This window comes from Octopus bimaculoides, chromosome 23 (assembly GCF_001194135.2).
Source record: "Octopus bimaculoides isolate UCB-OBI-ISO-001 chromosome 23, ASM119413v2, whole genome shotgun sequence".
In the NCBI taxonomy this organism is placed as follows: Eukaryota; Metazoa; Mollusca; class Cephalopoda; order Octopoda; family Octopodidae; genus Octopus; species Octopus bimaculoides.
In genome coordinates, this window is record NC_069003.1 from 32733882 (window position 1) to 32754995 (window position 21114).

At 36.8% G+C, this 21114-nt stretch overlaps 1 protein-coding gene across 1 annotated transcript; it reads right to left on the reverse strand.

Moving 5' to 3' along the window:
• Positions 1–7401: 7401 nt before the first annotated feature.
• Positions 7402–15615, reverse strand: LOC106879843 (huntingtin-interacting protein K). The gene is made up of 3 exons (XM_014929551.2): positions 15079–15615; positions 12792–12899; positions 7402–7533 (listed from the first exon to the last, which is right to left on the reverse strand). The coding sequence occupies exons 1-3, from the start codon at positions 15229–15231 to the stop codon at positions 7438–7440; spliced, it is 357 nt and encodes a 118-aa protein (XP_014785037.1). The 5' UTR covers positions 15232–15615; the 3' UTR covers positions 7402–7437.
• Between the last annotated feature and the right edge of the window lie 5499 nt (positions 15616–21114).

Genomic DNA, 21114 nt, shown 5'->3' on the forward strand with positions numbered 1-21114 from the left:
ATCTATTTTGTGTTATAGAACAGAAAAAAAAATTTGTATTCGGATTTATTTCATGTAATAACAATACAGAGACAATACAAATGAAGCAATGATCAAGCCATGCTCCAACACCACAAGCCCCGATCTATCGCTGGTACCTTTTTTTTTTCGTCTATTCACACGGTTCCTTGCACGCACAACACTCGTGCAACATGCTCCCATCTCTTTTGGAACGGACACTCCAGCAGACATCTCTTTTCCAGCCACACCTTCCTTTTCAAATGAAAAGTAAAAAATGATCGCACGCACACACACACACACACACACACATACATACATACATACATATATACGCACGTACATACATATGTACGTACGTACAAATATACATACACATACGCGCATGCATATAAATACACACATACACTAACATACATATACATACGCACACATACATGCATGAACCCGCTCACGCACACACACACACACATACGCATACATGCATGCATGCATGCGTGCATACATACATCCATACATACACACACACACATACATACGCACATACATACATACGTACATACATCCGTACTTACGTACGTAAGTACGTACAAGAATGACATGTTATTTTATAAATCTATTTATCTATAAAATGTTGAACTGATGTTAAAAAACTTAGTGAATTTTTTTCATCTTTAATCTCGTCCTTCAAACAAATGGCGTGAAACGTCTGCTAACTCCTGCTGCTACAACTTGTTATTCAAGTTGATATTTCCCTTCATATAACTAAATGACGGTTATGTAAAAAATAAAATAAAATATGTAAGGTTTTTGAAGTAAAGGGGAAAACTATCGGTTTACAAGCTGAAAAACCGTGAACTTTATCACAATACCTTTTAACTATGAGTGAGATATCAGTTTCTAATCTTTTGAACGTTTATTAAATCCTTTACACATATGTATGTGAATGTGTGTGTGTGTATGTGTGTGTGCATTTACATATATGTATATATATATTTACATATAAGTAGTTATTTAAACTTACACTTATACTTATGTATATGTGTGTGTGTATATATATATATATATATATATATATATATATATATATATATATATATATAGAGAGAGAGAGAGAGAGAGAGAGAGATGCATGCACACACACACACACATATATACACATGCATATGTATATGCATATATATATATATATATGCATGTATGTATGTATATATATATATATACATACACACACATGTATATATATATATATATATAACATTACCGGAAATACATATATCTTCATAGGTTCATTTAATTTTATCTCACACACTCTCATAAAATTTTTTTTTTAATCTTACATCTGTGCAACTATGAATACACATTAGGTTGGTTGCTTGCTGGTATAGAATGGTAGTATGTGTATGTGGAGCGCTAAATAATATCAAATGCTGATCAATTTTCTTTGGAGAATTTCTAGACAGATTTCCCTAAAACAACTGAGCCAAGTTGAATTTAAGTTCCATTTGTTATTTTCAATAAAAATCGTTTGGAAAAAATTGGATTTGAAACATGTGTAACAGATCACTTTCCAGATTCGATCTTAAAGCATTTCAGTCTGAGACAAAATCCAGATATTGCTATTATTACCATATTTGGTAATATTAGCATAGCTAGCAATAGGACACCCATGCAGTTATCCAACATACCTGTTGATATATATTGCAGATAATTATATTTGAACAAACAAGGTGCATTTTATGTGGCACCAACATTAGAGTGGTTGTCATGTTTTTGCCAAGATTAAAGGGTCCTCTTGAACCTATGGTAGCTCAAGATGGAGTGAAAAGAAGAGAAGAGAGAGAAAGAGAGAGAGAGAGAGTAATGACATAGGAAGAAGTGAGTGAGAGAAACAGTAAGGGAAAGTAGTACCACTATGCATGTGAGCAAAAGTATTGTCTTCCTTTGCAAAGTATTATGAGTGAAGATGCGTGGCTTAGTGGTTAGGGCATCTAGCTCACGATCGTAAGGTCATGAGTTCAATTCCCAGCGACATGTTGTGCCCTTGAGCAAGACACTTTATTTCACACTGCTCCAGTCCACTCAGCTGGCAAAAATGAGTAGCATCTGTATTTCAAAGGGCCTGCCTTGTCACACTTTGTGTCACGCTGAATCTCCCTGAGAACTACATTGAGGGTACCAAAGCAGACTCTGAAGCATGTGTGAGTTCTTGAACACATCAGATCCTGTAAAATCATCCAACCCATGCCAGCATAAAACATGGACTTTAAAAGATGAAAATGATTCTCCCATCTATACTTTGGTCAGTAGAGAATGGTGAAGTCTATGTTTTACAGATATCCTTTTAATTCAGTTCTTGGAATTGCCACCGAGATGACACTGATGTGTGTGTGTGTGTGTGTGTGTGTGTGTTACTCTTGGAGAGTTAGGGCTTGCCTATATACAGGTGTCAAGGTTGAGTCCAGTGGACTCAGCAGAAGAAACTTTTATGGCACAACAGAAAAGAAGGTGGCTGCACAATATATTTTGAAGTGCAGAAAGCACACATAAGACATCTTGGTTATCCACTGCATCTATTTCTATTTCTAGTTGTCTTTATCTGGTGTTATCACTGGATTAAAGATAGACACAGATGAGAGAGAGAGAGAGAGCGTGAGGTTTATAGTACACAACTCTTCACTGCACTGGCAGACTTGGAACTAGACTTGGGAACAACAGTGACTAAGAAGTGGTTCCACATTCCTCAAAACCCTAAAACTCTCGAACCCAGGCCCCTCTGCCGGATGCAGTTTAAAGTCACACCCAGCTCACATACACACACAAATACACCTATATATATATATATACATATACATATATATGAAGATCTATTGGGGAAACTTAGTCATTGCACAAGCCAGCAGTCATCCTTAAGGACGACTGTATGGTCCTTGTCATTCGGACGGATGAACAGGATGTATGCATGTATGTGTGCATGTATATCTTTGTCTGACATCAGTGAAAGATGTAAATAATAGCAAAGAAACAATAAATAAATCTGTACTTTCAAACAAACAAACAAATATTTTGGTGGTATTTGTTCTGTCTGTGTTGCAATGGGTGCTCCTCTGTCGTTTTTTGCCATCATAAATGCACTGAACCAATTATTGGCTTGTCAGAAAGCTGCAACCACCAACCAACAATGATATTGTTCATAAAAATGTAAAAATTAAAAAAGAGAAGAAGAAACAGACAATAATATCACACAATCTTATTCCTTTTCTATAAATTAATGGTGTGTATTTAAGAAACCAATTATTAACAATTTATTCTGAAAATAGAATACTTCTTTTCTTTGACATTTAAATGATTCTTTCCAACATAAAAAAAATCCTATTTCATTCAGTCATCTTTTAATGCCAGCAAAGTCATTAGACGGTTGGGGTGGGATGTAGGGTAGGGGTGGGGGAGTTGTTAGAGCCTGGGCCAAAATACTTTGCGGCATTTGTTCCAGCGCTCTACGTTCTGTGTTCAAATCCTTGCAGAGGTCAAATTTACCTTTCATCCTTCGGGGCTTGATATGTGCCAGTTAATTACTGCCATTTATATAATCAGATATACTCCTACCTAAATTGCCCATCATATGTATGTACGTATGTGTCTTTGTGTTTGTCTCATGCCATAGCTTGACGACTGGTGTTGGTTTGTTTACATCCTCGTAACTTAGTGGTTCAGCATTAGGAGTTGACAGAATAAGTACCGAGCTTTAATTAAAAACATAAGTACTAGGGTCGATTTATTTGACCAAAACCCTTCAAGGTAATGCTCCAGCATGGACATAGTCCAAAACAATAAGAAGATAAAATGTCTGAAAAAGAAAACCAAGCTGGTCAAGGTTGGATTGTCTGTGATCATGGATTTCTTTGATCAGGGCTCCCTTGAAGCTGAACAATAGCAATAACAGAAACAATTGGCTGTTTCTTGATATGAGATTACTTGACTTGCTAGAAAAAGCAGCTAGGTAAGACCTAGAAAAGGAAGGGCTTATTGAAATCCAAGACGAATAAAAGTCAGATGGCTAAGAGCTGCATTATCTTTGATCATAGGTTTGAACGACCTAGGGTTAAACAACAACAACAACAGCAACAACTGCTGCTGCTATTACTACTATGATTACTACTGCTGCTGCCACCACCACTACTACTATTACTACTATTAAGACTATCACCACCACCACTACTACTTTTTGGAAACTGAACCTGCAGTAAACATATTTTGATATGAGTAAGGCATAAGTGAATGGTGATTCAATAGTACTGTGAGTCAATAAGTTGTTGTGAGTCAATCAATCAATGGCTTTTATTGATCTTCAGAAAAAGCAGCAACAACAACGACAACAACAAAAAAACATGATAAATAGAGCAGAATCAATGAACTGTTTTCAGTCTCAACTGAGGTGTATCCATCAGGGATTAATATGACTTATTTTATTCTAGAAGTGATAATGAGTCTTATCCAGTTGACTCACAAAATGAAGCATTTACTAACACACACTCTCTAGAATGTAATGCACAGAAGCATTGACTCCATCATATCATCATGGCAAATACAGCATGTCTTAGGCATTTTAACCCCCCTTTAGCTTTTAAACTGGCCGTATCTGACCTGAAATATCCTACCTGTTTTATGTTTAATGAAACTGGCCAAATCCAGCCTCTCACACCTACCCTACAATGTCATTATAAAAATTTGCTTCCCAACCACATGGCTCTGGATTCAGTCCCATTGTGTGGTACCTAGGGCAAGTGTCTCCTACTATAGCCCTGGGCCAACCAAATCTTTGAGAGTGGATTTGGGAGACAGAAATTGAAAGACTGTTTATATATATATATATATATATATATATAAATATATATACATATATACATACATATATATATATATATGGTGAGCTGGCAGAAATGTTAGCATGCCAGGCAAAATGCTTAGCGGTATTTCATCTGTCTTTGCGATCTGAGTTCAAATTCAAGTTCGACTGCTATTTCTAGCAGAATAAGTAATCACATAGAGCAGGCATGAGCAACCATTTTTTGAAAAGTGGGCAGCATGAGACATGGTTCAAGTTTGACTGCTATTTCTAGCAGAATGAGTAATCACAGAACAGGCATGAGCAACGATTTTACAAGAAGTGAGGCTACATGAGATATGGATGACCATCATGCAAGCTCCAATACTAAAATATTTCAAGGTAATATTCTTAGGTGGAGCATTCAGGAGGTCCTATGGACCACAGGTTTTGTTTGCCTATAGAACTAAGATAAAGACTCTTTTATCGATCCAACTGGTGTAATGTTGACTGGCAGCCAGGAAAAACAAGGAAGGAGGAAGGAGTCGATGTTTACTGAAGCAGAACACGTGGTGTATGTGACAGTTTACGGTTGGACGATTAAACAGCTGTAACCATTTATTTTAATAGAACAAGTTAAAACAAAATTAGACACAAGTGCAGTGTTAATGTTGATGTTTAGCATTAGGTGAATGTTTTACTGTGTGTGCGTGTGTGTGAACATTTTAGTGTATGTGTTTGTGTTTTAGTGTGTGTGTATGTGTGAGAGAGAGAGAGAGAGAGAGAGCATGTGGGTGTGTATTTTTGTGTGTATGAACGTTTTAGTGTGTATATTTCCTTCTGTACTCTCTTACTTGTTTCAGTCATTTGACTGCGGCCATGCTGGAGCACCGCCTTTAGTCGAGAAAATCGACCCCAGGACTTATTCTTTGTAAGCCTAGTACTTAGTCTATCAGTCTGTTTTTGCCGAACCGCTAAGTTACGGGGATGTAAACACACCAGCATCGGTTGTCAAGCGATGGTGGAGGGACAAACACAGACACACAAACATACATACATATATACGACGGGCTTCTTTCAGTTTCCGTCTACCAAATCCACTCACAAGGCTTTGGTCGGCCCGAGGCTATAGAAGACACTTGCCCAAGGTGCCAAGCAGTGGAACTGAACCTGGAACCATGTGGTTGGTAAGTAAGCTACTTATCACATAGCCACTCCTTCTGTGTCTATTTTAGTCTGGGAGGGAGACAGAGTGTGTGTGTGTGCATGCATGTGAGAGTTTGAATCTAGCTAAAGTCCAATTTGCTTTTTCATCCTTTTGAGGACTGATAAAAAAAAAAGTACCAGCTTAGTGTGTGCACCACTTCCTCACATCAGCTGTTGCATCCTGGATATTCTGCTGGGTTAAGGGTGGGGTAGCTGACAGATGTCTATGGTCTGATGCTTGCCACTATATGACAACCTTAAACAATAAGTTGAAAGCTTGGTACATGCTTACCAAGTCATACTCACAAGTGATACCTGTGGTTTACACCTATACCTCACTGGGTTATTGCATGGGATAATGTTATTGAAACCCAGATCATTATCCAATTTGTACTTACTTACCCATATTTTTGCAGGGTACGATTTGATTGCTATTTCTAGCAGGTACACATTCGATACAAGTGAAGGTATATTGTCTAGTGGTCAGGGTGTTGCACTCGTGATGGATCTAGTCATGATTGCAAGGCCGTGGGTTTGATTCCCGAGCTGGGTGTATGTTGTGTTCTTGAGCAGAACGTCATCTCATATCACTTCACACAATGAAGTCAATACCTGACATGTGATACTCTGTGCATCTGTACTGAAAAAAAAAACGTCTGTTTGATGGAGGATGTATGCTAATGTACAGCAAGAAATTGTAGAACATCTTTCTTGGACTTGAGAGACTACAGTTATTATACAAATGATGCAAAGCAGTGTTTCTCAGACTATTTTTTTTATTCATGCCTCTCTATGATTTGGTTGATAGAAACTAAACAAGCCTGGTATATGTATAAATACATACATATATAAAATTATAATTAAGGGAATCTAAGAGATACTACCATGCTAGAGATAGCAGTCAAAACTTGACTCAAAAACCACATCATGACTGCTATCTCTAGCATGGTGGTATTTCTTAGATTCATTTGTTACTTACATCCCAATCTAAAGCAACACTCACATCCCACCCCAAGAAAGATTGACACAGAAGAGTTATATATATATATATATATATATATGATGGGCTTCTTTCAGTTTCCATCTACCAAATCCATTCGCAAGGCTTAGGTCAGCTGGAGGCTATGAAGAAGACACTCGCCCAAAGTCCCAAAGTGCCACACAGTGGGACTGAACTCAGAACCATGTAGTTGGGAAGTGAACTTCTTACTCATACAGCCACACTGAAGGTCTAATTTGAAGAAGACTTTGCTGCTATTTCTAGCAGTTGAGTCACCACATGGAGGTTTGAACCATAGTTTGAAGAGGATCAAATAAAAACAAACGGAACAAAAAAAAAAAAAATGAAATGAAATAAAACCAAAACACAAATGTTTATTTTCCTGTATTAAATTTTTAATTAGTTTAAGTTAATTAGTCAAAGCTACTAATGCATCAACTATTCTGCCTTTATGTTCTCGAAGTTTTCTTTCAGCCATCATCCGACTTATTTCAAACTCTTCTACCTGGAAAAGACAAAAAGCGCCATTAGGTCTTTAAATGCTAAAAGGTTAAAAGATTCGATCATTTCAAGTTCACAAAAGTACTTTTTCCCAAGAGCAAACAGCCTCAACTAAATTCTCTCTCAAAACTAACCTTCTTATCATGGACCCTCACCTTGTTTAATGAATGGGGTCATATGGTGGTATTGTGATATATAGCATGTCTTAAGTACTTTAACCCTTTAGCATTTAAACTGGCCATATCTGGTCCAAATACTCTACCTGTTTTACGTTCAAACTGGCCAGATTCAGCCTCTCACACCTACCCTACAATGTCATCTTAAATAAAAATAAGCAATCACCTTCATCAAAATCTTGAAGCAACAAGATAACACATGATTAATTCAAAACAATGTGGATGAATAATCTGAATGCTGTAGGGTTAAACTTAGCAGAGCTCACTCCTTTGCAGGACTGACCACAAACAGGTTTCTTACATAGACAAAGAAGGAAGGAGGGAGGAAGGAAGGAAAAAAAGGAAAGGCGGGAGGAAGGAAGGAAAAAAGGAAAGGAGGGAGGAGGGAAGGGAGGAAGGAAGGTGAATCAGCCCTGGTTGATTGGTAGCTGATTTATCAGCTCCCAAAAGAATGGCATAGTTGACCTTGGTAGGATTGAACTCAGAATGCAGAGAGCTGAAATAAATACTTGACACTGCTTAAGTCAGTAGCCATCATTTCCCTATGTAGCCTCAACGAGCAAGTCACGCTCCATCTTTTAACCCAGCATGTACGATTGTCATTTATATAAATACATGCGCAGCTTAGCAGAGTAATCTCTCTTACAAACACACATTTACTGATGACTCACAATTGTCTCTCAGCTCGTTTGTACCTAACTCTGTTAGTGTTAATGTATTTAATAAAGAGAGGATAAAAAAGCTAATTTGACATGATTGTGTGATGAGACATAGACAACTAAAGTTAAGCTAAATGTTACCATATATAATATTACCATATTACCATATTTAACCCTTTTGTTATCATATTTCTGTTGAGATGCTCTGTGCTTCTTTCAATTAATTTTAAATATAACAACGGATTTAATAAAATAACTTAGTTATCATTAAGCTAGTGTTAGGAACATAAATTGTTACTAAGGTCTGGTGGAAGGTTTTAATTCAGAACTTTAGAAAAGAAGATATTTGTACTACAGGGCCAGAGGTGGTTTCAAGCGGGTCGGTATCAAAGGAGTTAATATGGTAACAATGTTAGCATATTACAGAAAGTATTAAAATGTTAGCATATTTAATACAGATGATGGATACTACAAAAAACATAAAAGCAAATAAATATATGGTCAGACACAGGCTGTTAAATAGTTTTGAGTTCATGTAAGCATATATAATGCGTGGTGCTTAAAAAATAAAGCCAACTAGAGAAATAATTATGATAAGACAGAGATAATTAAATTAGAGATAACATACTTAACCCTTTCATTACCATATTTCTGGTGAAATATACCAACTTTGTTCCAATTAAATTTTAAAATAATGAAAAATTTATTAAAATAACATTAAACTGGCTTAAGGCGGTGTGAACTGGCAGAGTCGTTAGCATGCTGTGTAAAATGCTTATTAGCATTCTGTTTGTCTTTATGTTCTGAGTTCAAATTCCGCTGAGATTGACTTTGCCTTTCATCCTTTCAGGGTCGATAACATGCTGGGCAAAATGCTTAACAGCATTTTGTCTGTCTTTACATTCTGAGTTCAATTTCTGCCAAGGTCAACCTTGCCTTTCATCCATTCATCATTATCATCATCGTCATTTAATGTCCATTGTCCATGCTGGCATGGGTTAGACTGTTTGACCAGGGCTGGCATGCTGGAAGGCTGCACCAGACTCCAGTCTGATTTGGCATGGTTTTCTACAGCTGGATGCCCTTCCTAACGCCAACCACTCTGAGAGTGTAATGGGTGCTTTTACGTGCCACCAGCACGGGTGCCATTTGCATGACACTGGGGTGCTTTTACATGCCACTGGAATGGATGCCAATCTGCATGAGACTAGTATCTACCACGACTGCAATTTTGCTCGGTTTGATGGGTCTTCTTCTCAAGCATGACATAATGTCAAAGGTCTCATGCCTCCATGAGGCCCCCATTCAAAATCATTAAGTAGCAGTTATTCACTGGGGTTAATGTAACCAACGCCCCACTAAAATTGCTGGCCTTGTGCCAAAATTTGAAACCAATATTAAACTGGTATTTGGTGCAGCCTTCCAGCTGCATAAATTAACATAAATTAACATGAAATTTTAGGGGAAGATTTTAATTTCAATTCCTTTAAAACCAGAGGTTGGTTTATAGAACCAGGGGCAGGCTCAGATGAGTTGGTATCAAAAAGGGCCAATGTAGTTTGATTGTGTGGTAAGAAATTTGCTTCCTAACCACATGGTTTCAGGTTCAGTCCCACTGTGTGGCAAGTGTGTTCTACTTCAGCCTGGTGCTGACCAAAGCCTTGTGGAATGTCTTTAGTCACATGTTTTCTCAATCAAGGCAGATATATAGATAAAACCAGCAGCATCAGTTTTTATGAACAAATGGTTATTTTCTTGTATCAGTCAGTGAAGACATCAGCAATTCACAACTATTTATAGCAACAACCAGTAATCTTTAATCTCTAATAAGCTCTATACTACATTGTTTTAACCTTTTGAAAACAAGGTGCAGGTGTAGCTGTGTGATAAGTTTACTTCCCAACCACATGGTTCTGGGTTCAATCCCACTGCATGGCAATTTGGGTAAGTGTATTCTACCATAGCCCTGGACCAGCCAAAACCTTGTGGGTGGATTTCGGAGACAGAAACTGAAAGTAGCACCTTATGTAGAGATGTGTGTGTGTTTGTCCCCTTTGAGGGTAAGACGCAGGCTTGGCTTTGTGGTAAGAAGTTTGCTTCCCATCCACATGGTTCTGGGTTCAGTCCCACTGCACTGCACCTTGGTTCAATCAAAGTTTTTTGAATGGATCTGGTTGATGGAAACTGAAAGAAACCTATTGTGCATGTGTGTGTATGCATGTGTATGTGTGTGTGTGTTTGTCCTCACCATCACTTGACAACTGATGTTGATTTGTAACTTAGCGCTTCAGCAAAAAGTGACCAATAGAATAAGCACCAGGCTTTAAAAATCGGTACTGGAGTTGATTTATTTGAATAAAACCCTTCAAGGCAGTGCCACAGTTCAATGAGTGAAACTTAAATGATAAAAGACAGATCTCAAAGGGTTAACAAAAACTTAAACCCTTAAGGATATAAGCATCAGAATTTTAAAGAATCATTGAAATTAAACCCGCAACTAATTAATGTAAACTTCGTTATAGCTGACTAAGCATGCAATATTGTCTAATACAATTAGAACAAGCTCAAAAATAGAGAGTGACAGAATCGATTTTCTAACTGTAATTATATATTAACGACAAAACCAAGAGGTATGTTATGCTAAAAATAGTTTAAGTCAATCAATTACATAATAAATGAAATAAGCTTTGTGTGCAAGTATTCCCAAACTACTTCTATCCTGATATAGTAATCAGGCAATAGAATCAATTTGACTTTAATCTTTGTCATTCAGATGTCTGATTTCCCATGCTGGTATGGGTTTGAGGAGTCAGTTTTAACCCTTTCAATACTAACCTACCCGAGTCTGCTTATGATTCCATGATGCAAAGTGTCTCTTTTAAAATGATCTTTACTAAAACCTTCCATCATAATTTCATGCTATATTTAGCTCTAAATGCACACACACACATATATGACAAGCTTCTTTCGGTTTCCATCTACCACAGCTTTGGTTAGCCCGAGGCTATAGTAGAAGACACGTGCCAAAGGTGCCATGCAGTGGTACTGAACCCAGAACCATGAGGTTGGGAAGCAAGTTTCTTACCACACAGCCACTCCTGCACCAATTTCATGTAATGGGGGGAAAATTGGGAGCGTGCATGCATACATTCTGGCATGCATCACATAATTTTTTTTTAATTCCAAATTTCATTTTATGGATGGATATTTATTGTAATGTGTGCTAGGAGATATATGTGTGTGCCCTTACAATTTGGTTGTTTTTTTTTCTTTTTTCCCCCATTAAATTCTGATTCAATCGTAACTTACACCACCTGAAAGGTATTTGTAGAAAATTTCATTAAAAAATAAATATCCATTTTTCTGAAAGTTATGAAGAAGCAACGCCGAGTGGTGTGAATTATCCGAAACTCCTCTCCTCCAACTCCCTCCGAAAATTTATTTTCCCTAACAAATTCCGATACAATCTGAATTTACACTATTTTTAAGGTATTTGCAGAAAATTTCATTTAAAAAGCGCCGAGACAAATGAATTATACGAAATTTCTCCTCCCTCTTCCATAGAAACTTTCTTTTTCTCTACAAATTCCGAAATAATTGGAATGTACGCCATACGATAGGTATTTGTACAAAATTTCATTAAAAATATCCATTTTTACTGAAAGTTACGTGGAAACGAAGTTGGTGGGATTCAAACGTATAGTTTTGTCGAATTTTGAATATCTAAGGGAAGTTACTAAGTTCTTGGTGAAATTCAAGGGGAAACAACCTTGCAAGTCTACCGTCCAGTTTCTCCAAACCATTCTAATGCTGTTTGGCCCCCAGTTCGACCCTGATTCAGTAATTGTGACCACTTTATCTTTTCGATGTATATCGACAAAAAACATCACTATAACTTTCCCAGCAAGCTAACGGATTACGAAAAGTCTAACCCATGCCAGCATGGAAAGAAACCAAGGTTATGACAATTGTAGAGGTGGTGGTCGTGGTCAACATGGTGGTAGCCAAAAGAGTGTTCGTATTGATGTCCAGTAGTAGTAGTAGTAGTAGCAGCACAAACCAGATGTAGTTCATTCCATAACATACTATATCCTTACTTTGTGTTGTATTGGTGACAACGATCTGTCCTTGAATAGATCCTGCAGTAAGTTTTTCTAAGAGAAGTGGTTGTTGGTTATTTTGGTCAATCTTTCTCATAGCTGAGAGAGAGAGAGAGAGAGAGAGAGAGAGAGAGAGAGAGAGAGAGAGAGAGAGAGAGAGACAGAGAAAAGAATCAGCTTCAGTACTTGACTGGTTTCTCATTGAATAAATAGCAACCCTAGCAGAATTTGAACTCAATGTGCAGACAGCTGGAATAAATATCACCAAGCATTTTTATCTCAAAAGAGAAAGTAGATTTAGAAGAAGAAGACAGAGAGATAACTTACAATTAAATCAACGTCTTCTTTATTAATTTTCACTTTGGAGAGTTCTTTTTCTTTTTCTTGTTTCTCACTAACTTCTTTTGTTTTCCGATCATTCATCACCTTCATAGCCTGCAATAACAACAACAACAACATCAATACAGACACAACACCGACTTTCTGGACATCGATAGTCCAGAACCTCTTATCAAAATGATCAAAGGTCCTTCCCAAGCCATAGCCTCATAAGATCAGTTTCACGGGTTCTGTGATGTATATATTCCCCTCTCCGGACAGGACCCCAGCCTATCACAAGATTACTCCCTTTTATCGGCTGAGTGGACTGGAGCAATGTGAAATGAAGTGAAAGAGTGAACTCCAGAAAAATCAACGTTGTTCCTATATGTGCATGTTCAGTCATAATTGAGGGTACACGGCTGTAAAGGTTAAGGTCTTGCTGGAGTTCACTCTTTCACTTATTTCAGTCATTTGACTGTGGCCATGCTGGAGCACCAGGACTTATTCTATCGGTCTCTTTTGCCGAACCGCTAAGTTACGGGGACGTAAACACACCACCATCGGTTCTCAAGCGATGTTGAGGGGGACAAACACAGACACACACACATATATATATATATATATACGACAGGCTTCTTTTAGTTTCCGTCTACCAAATCCACTCACAAGGCTTTGGTCGGCCCGAGGTTATAGTAGAAGACACTTGGCGGTTCGGCAAAAGTGACCGATAGAATAAGTACTAGGCTTACAAAGAATAAGCCCTGGGGTCGATTTGCTCGACTAAAGGCGGTGCTCCAGCATGGCCATAGTCAAATGACTGAAACAAATTCCAGAAAGGAACGGGCGGAATAATCCTCAAAAGTTTGTTTTTTTCCAACTAAATCCGATATAAACGGAATTTAGATGTCCTGGAAGGTAATTTGGAGAAAATTCCAATAAAAATATTTATTTTTCTTCAAGTTATAAAGAAACAGAGTTAATGGGGGCAGAATGTCAACAGTTTGCCGTGTTCAGCAATGAAAAAAAGAAGTCTCGAACAATGGCATTTAAGAAGTGACTTGTAAACACATATTCGTTTCGTTTACTCGAGATATCCAGGAATACTTTTATATTTCCCCCGGAATGTTTTGGTTTTATTAATTAATCCCGCAGAAATGTTTACAAAAACAAAAACAAAAAAATACCAAATTATATTTGATTTGTTAATTATAGTAATTTTGGCATTCTTTCGTTTTGATTACATTTTACGTCATTTCTAAAAAAAACGAAAGATCGCCACAGAATAGATGATGAACAAGCGTACTGACAGAATTTGAATTCGCTATCTTCCGCTTACCGGTCGACCACGTTTAATTAGACTGCCATCCAGTTTAATATCATTTACATTGAATAATTAGCGATTATATTTTGTTTCTTAATTTGTCAGCAAAAAAAAAAAATATTACATTATATTTTTAAACGTTGTTCTGTGAATTATCGCGGAGGTTTTATTTGGTAATGTCGTTATGTCTGGAGTTCAGATGTAAAAGATCCGTGAACGGATAATACGAAACTTTAGAAACTCTGAAATCGCAGGTCATAAAGCGAATAAAAAGATAAAGGATTCCAATATAAAACATTAGTCAATTTTTCAAATATAAATGTATTCTCTGGTGATCTTGCACCTATATATTGGTAGCGTACCTACACAAGTCAGCCCTCCACACACACACACACCGACTTCGTTTCCTCAGTGAAACATTCTACAATATAATGTTTCAGATGGTATAGATTACGATTATATCGGAATTTAATTTATTTAACGCAAAGAAATAAAAACAAAAAGAAAATATTGGTGGGCACATATTTTTTTTTTAATTTCAACTTTCATTTTGTAGATATATATATATATGTGATGTATCAGTATATATGTGTATACGCGCTCACCATTTTTTTTTTTTTTACGTTAATCTGAAAGTTGTTTGTAGAAAATTTCATTTGAAAATATTCATCTTTCGAAAAGTTATTAGGGAAACAAATTCGGATGGGTATTTTTGTGTAGGTGTGCCATACCTGGTTAAGTAAAGAATATTAAGGTAACTAATTATAGAAATAAAGTATAGCTTTTATTAACTGATCGGATTACGACGAAATTACCGAAATAAATATAAATACTCATTTAAGTAAGAAAAACTAGTTTATTATTGTAAGATTGTTATAAAAAAATTATTTCTGTCTCTTTTCTTTCATACTCGGTAAGGGAGCACATGTGCAGAGCGAATGGAATTCAAAAGAACTGTTGATAATTACTTACATCCTGGATGCTATATGAAGATATTTCATATTCTTCGACAAAATCCGTAACCTTTTCCAAGTCAGCCGCTCCTGAATCATGTTTGGCGACTTTCTTCGCCTTTGATCCTTTCACAGAATCCTGATCGTTATTGTGGACTTCCTCGGCTGCCATTTTTAATCGAGAAACTTAGTAGTGTTAGAGTTATGTACCTTTGAAATCTAGTTAAATCCTCTTTATTTCCCTTTACATATACTGCCTTTCCTCGAAGTTTTGGCGTTTACTCCGTGGCCCTAGTGTTTAAGGTGTTGCACTCACGATTATGAGATCATGGGTTCGATTCCTAGGCTGGGCAGAGCGTTGTGTTCTTGTGTAAAAATATATCATTTTACGTTGCTCAGCAATCACTTCGACATCTGATGTGTGGCACATGTCGATTTGATGGACATTTTTCTGATTGCTCCAACTTAACAGATAATTGTTGTCTTTCTGAGCTTCCTCAGAGAGACTGAAAGAAGCTCATTGTGTGTGTTAGTGGAGAGGAGGCGGAAGCGTGGCAACACATTAATCGAGCACTGACAGCAACGACCGCAGCACCAACACCAGCACTACAGCTGGAGATGACGACCACACCAGCACCAGCAAAGCTACCAATCCCACGCCCAGTACATACATACATACACAGATACAAACAAACAAATAAATACTCCAAATAGAAAGGAAACTGACTTAGATGGGATTTGAACACAGAGTCAGAAATAACACTGCAAAGCATTCAGTCTGATGTTCTAATGATTCAAACAGTTAACTGCCTTAATGAATATAAATTGTGATTGAAAATTAGTAGAACTTTAACCAAGCTCTGAAAGCAAAGAACAGGCATGGCTTTTTGGCAGAAATTTGCTTCCTAACTACATGGGTCTAAGTTCAGTCTTGCTGTGTGGCATCTTTGGAAAACATCCTCTACTGTAGCATCAAGCCAACTAAAGCTTTGTGCATGGGTTTGACAGATGGAAACTGAAAGAAGCCCATAGCATATGTGTATGTATATATTTGTGTGTGTGTGTGTGTGTCTCTCTCTCTCTGTATTTTAAAATTATGTGATAGTTGTAAACAAGTGACATACAAGTGATGTCCTGCATTTTCAGTCTTCCATGAAAACATGTCTGGTCATGAGAAGTATCAAGTTTCTTGGAAACAGATGAGGATTGACAACAGGAAGGGAAAGTTCCTCCATAGAACAAAAATTTCACCTCAACAAATTCCATCCGATCCATGCAAGCATGGAAAAGTAGACATTAATAATTACAATGATGATGATGATGATGACGACGACAATGGCAGTGGCGGTGGTGGTGATGGTGGCGACGACGACGATGATGATGAATTGAGACCTCATGCTTTAATATAAATATGGACAAGTTTGCCTTCAGTTCTGAAACTATTATTCAGGAACAAAAGCATTGCTTTCAAATTAGAGTAAATCATTGCTTTTGATTGCCTCAGCAGCAGTCATATTGTTGGATTAATAAAAAGCCTTTGTTGTATACGATGTCTCTCATCACATATAATAAAAGGTGGGGTGAATTTAAATTATCTTAGTTACACTTATTTTATATCATAATAAATATTATTTGCCTGTTTGTTTGATTATGAATAAATAATGATTTATGTATGGACAATACAAGAACAAAGCAAAACAAAGTCACAAGTTAATGTGTAAATATTAAATACTGAGGCGTATGTAGATTATACAAATAAGCTCAGGTGTGGCTTTCTAGTTGAGAAGTTTGTTTCCTCGCTATAGGATTTTCATGGGTTCAATCTCACTGTGTGGCAGCTAGGGTGAGTGTCTTGTACAATAATCCTGGGCCAACCAAAGCCTTGTGACTGGACTTAGTGTGCGTATGTGTGTGTGGTGAGTGTGTGTGTGTGTGTGGTGTATGTGTGGTATATATATATATATATATATATATATATATATATATACACACACACACACATATATTTACATGAAGTTAAGTATATGTCCAGTCATAGAATGACCAATGGCTTTGCATCCATAAAGCTCTTAGCTTTATAAATGACTCATCGGGCTCTAATGGCCAAGAGCATATAACCTCTCTTCCTTCCTTCTTTTTTCCGTTTCACCATTTCTAGTGACCTTGAAAGGTCATGGGTACTGTTTTTCCCTTCTGACTAAATGATACAAAAATAAAATAAAATAAAAAATAACACCACAAAATATTTTCCACAACAAAGATTTTTTAAAGATAAGACCATTGGCATAGTAACTGACAAAGGGCCCTACCTAAATTATCATGTCTTTCCTCTTTGTCAACCTGTAAGTCCACTTCATGGTTCCAGTGGATAAAACGGAAAAGGCATTGCCCTAAAGCAGTGATTCCCAAACTTTTTCAGGCTACTGCCCCCTTGACACCCGGATCACATTCCTAGCGCCCCACCCCAACTAATCATCACAAACATAGACCTCTTTCTGAAGCAAATTCAAAGCAACTGTATTTCACAAATAAAACTTAACCTAATGAACCCATTATTTTGCTGTTTTTACGCTATTATCACCCCACTTTTTACATCAACCACTACCCCATTATTGCCCCACTTTTCTTCAATGCCCCCTTGGAACTTTCCACCGCCCCTCTTTGAGAACCACTGCCCTAGAGCATGGTGAGGGAGATAAACTGGAACAGCCACTGTGACTCACAGGGCCTCATTCTTGAGGATGGCTATTCAGCTATTCCTGCCCTGATAGCGGTGAGTAGAGATGCAGTCCAAGTGTTGGGGAGTGGGGTGAGAGAATATTGCCACAGGTCTCCACTGCCACAGGCTCAACCATAAACCTGTCAGAAAAGTTTCTATGTCAAGATCCTTATATTCAGGAAAAACACACACAGTAAATAGCTTCAAAGATACGAGTGACTTTTCTATTAAATCATGGTGTACGACCTTCAAAATATAACATTGAGTGCCTTAACGTATGCTGCTGCTGTTGCTGTTGCTGTGGTTGTTATTGCTGCTGCTGCTGTTTGTTACTGCTGCTGTTTGTTGCTGTTGGTGTTGTTGTTGCAGTTGTTGTTTGTTGCTGTTGTTGTTGTTTGTTGCTGTTGCTGTTGGTTTCATTGCTACTGCTGCTGTTGCTGTTGTTGCTGCCGTGGCTCTCTTTACTCTTTTACTTGTTTCAGTCATTTGACTGTGGCCATGCTGGAGCACCACCTTTAGTCGAGCAAATCGACCCCAGGACTTATTCTTTGTAAGCCTATCGGTCTCTTTTTCTATCGGTCCCTTTTGCTGAACCACTAAGTTATGGGGACGTAACCACACCACCATCGGTTGTCAAGCGATGGTGGGGAGATAAACACAGACACACAAACATATATATATATATATATACATATACATATATACGACGGGTTTCTTTCAGTTTCTGTCTACCAAATCCACTCACAAGGCTTTGGTCAGCCTGAGGCTATAGTAGAAGACACTTGCCCAAAGTGCCACGCAGTTGGACTGAACCCAGAACCATGTGGTTGGTAAGCAAGCTACTTACCACACAGCCACATTGTTATTGTTGTTGTCTTAAGATAGCTGTGTATAATGAAAAGGAAACTTTGACTGCTATTTTCCAGAGGTTGCCCCCATTCACTCCTTCTCTTGTTCGGTTTTAAGCATGGAAAGGAAATTTGCTTTTAACTGATGCAAACCCAAGTTCAACCCAGAGGGTCCAAAGCGTTTTCATTGCCCCCCACAAAATTTGAGAAGGGGAGATGCGCTTGTTCCCCCGTTCCCATGTTTATATGTTTTGTTGGTCTAATTTCATATCCAGGTCTCCCTGTCCTTGATAACTTATAAAACTTTGAAGTTCTAATCAATAATCAATAATTAATTTGACCTACAAATGTTGTCTGTAAAGCACATCTATCTGTTGTACAAAATTTCCATTGTAAGGAATCACTATTTTGTTGTACTCTTTGCTAGAAATAGCAGCCAAATCTCTTTCAAATCATAACCTGTTGTATAAAAAAAATGGCTGCATAGGACACTATTACTTGATGTATAAACTGATGAGCTGGTCATGGCTGGAACACCTTTAATTGTGGATCTACTCAGTCAAAGCTCAATGAGCCTAAATCGCACCAACACCAATAGCAACAACAGAGTTTGGGATCAAACAAACAAAAGAGTCTCCTATGTTGAGGGGATATGGTTAATTCTAGTACTTGACTGGTAATTTTATTGATTCTGAAAGGATAAAAGGCAAAATTGACTTCAGCAGGATTTGAACTCAGAATATAAATAATGATTTCTAACAAAGGGACATGGTCACAAAACTAAACAGAAGGTTAAAAAATCAATGAGATCAATTCAAGCATTTGACTGATATTAATTTATTGAATACCAGAAGAATGAAACACGAAAGTGACTTTCATATGATATGAACTCAGAAGACAATTGTTTCTTAACACAATAAGATATTTTTATCTATGCTCTGTTGATTCTACTAATTCACTAACCTCAATTATTATATTCATCTCTAACACTGACACAACTTTTATGATGTCAGAGTGTGACATGAGATATATTTCTGTCAGGTCATGCAATGGTATAGAGACTCTCTCCTTGGTATTCATTGCAATTTTGCTATTACAAAATACCAGCATTTTTTAGTCTTTACTGTTATTTGCAAGTAAAGGCTAATTTAAATTATGTTATTAGTACCTTACATAAAAAAAAGTCATAAAAATAACAATACTTCAAACTAACTTTGGCTTGTCTTTTACAAAAAATACCAACATTTTTGTGAACATTCTTACAAACCTAAATACCACATTCGGTCGAGCTTTGATGAATGTTCCATTACTTGCTATTAAAACTATTTAACATGGATAATAGGATTCCACTGAAAGCATTATTTCCAGTTTTGAGCAGGGAAGGTGCATGTTACACAAAAGGGATTTTAAAGCTCAGGTTCAAATCTCTATGGAATTGTTCCAGTATTTTAATGCCCCTAGAGATATACGTAAAAAGCAACATTGCCTATTGTGTCCCTATGCAGTACTTTTCTATTTCAATCTTTGTTAACAAGCTTTATTTCCATTTTCTGTATGGGGGGGGGGATCAGAGAAAACAAACGTTGATTCTCAGTGGGTAGACTATCTCATTCCCAGTAGAATTGGCTTTATTTGCTACCATATTATTCTATGGAAACACACAAGTGACACAATTTCCTACTGCCTTTTTCTCTAACAATTATATCATTAAATATTGATATTATTCAGTTTTATTCTATTACATATTCTTTAAAAATCCATTTTAATCTCTTATTCTGGACTTCTCATAATAGAAATGTTATTTCCCTCTATTTTCTTTGAAACAAATTTTACCTCACTATTTGTAAAATTAGCTTGGCATTTCTAATAAAGAATCTGCAAGGTTATTTAATAAAGTCAGGAGATATGAGAGATGAATATATTTATTTAACCACTTGACATCCTTAGGATTATGGACATTTCACAGCCTTCTTCATGTAGTAATAAATTAAGTGTAGAATAAAATTGTCCGAACCGACTTAATGTCTGGATCAGGAAAAAATGAATGATCTATGTTTCAACACCTGGTGACCTATGGAAATAGAATTTTTTAAATGACAGCTGACCTCATAAATTCTGATGTGGTATACATTAGACAAAGGAAAAAATGTTGTAGTGAAATCTAAGTTATGGTTTCTATCCTTAAGCTAGGCAGCCAAAAAAAAAAATGATCCTCTACACATTTTTATCACCAAGTAATATTTTATTCAATCATCAATACTTTCATATTTTTCACTTGAAAGTATTTTGCTTAGAAATCATTGTCATTTTTAATTTTGTTCATAAATTCTGAGCAACTTTGTGAAATGTTTGTTTTAGTCAACACAAGTTCCCTGACTATAAACTCTGCTACATCATCCCTCTTATCTGATTATACCACACACTATTTATTACAGAAAACACTTGTTCAACTGTAATATATATATATATATATATATATATATATATA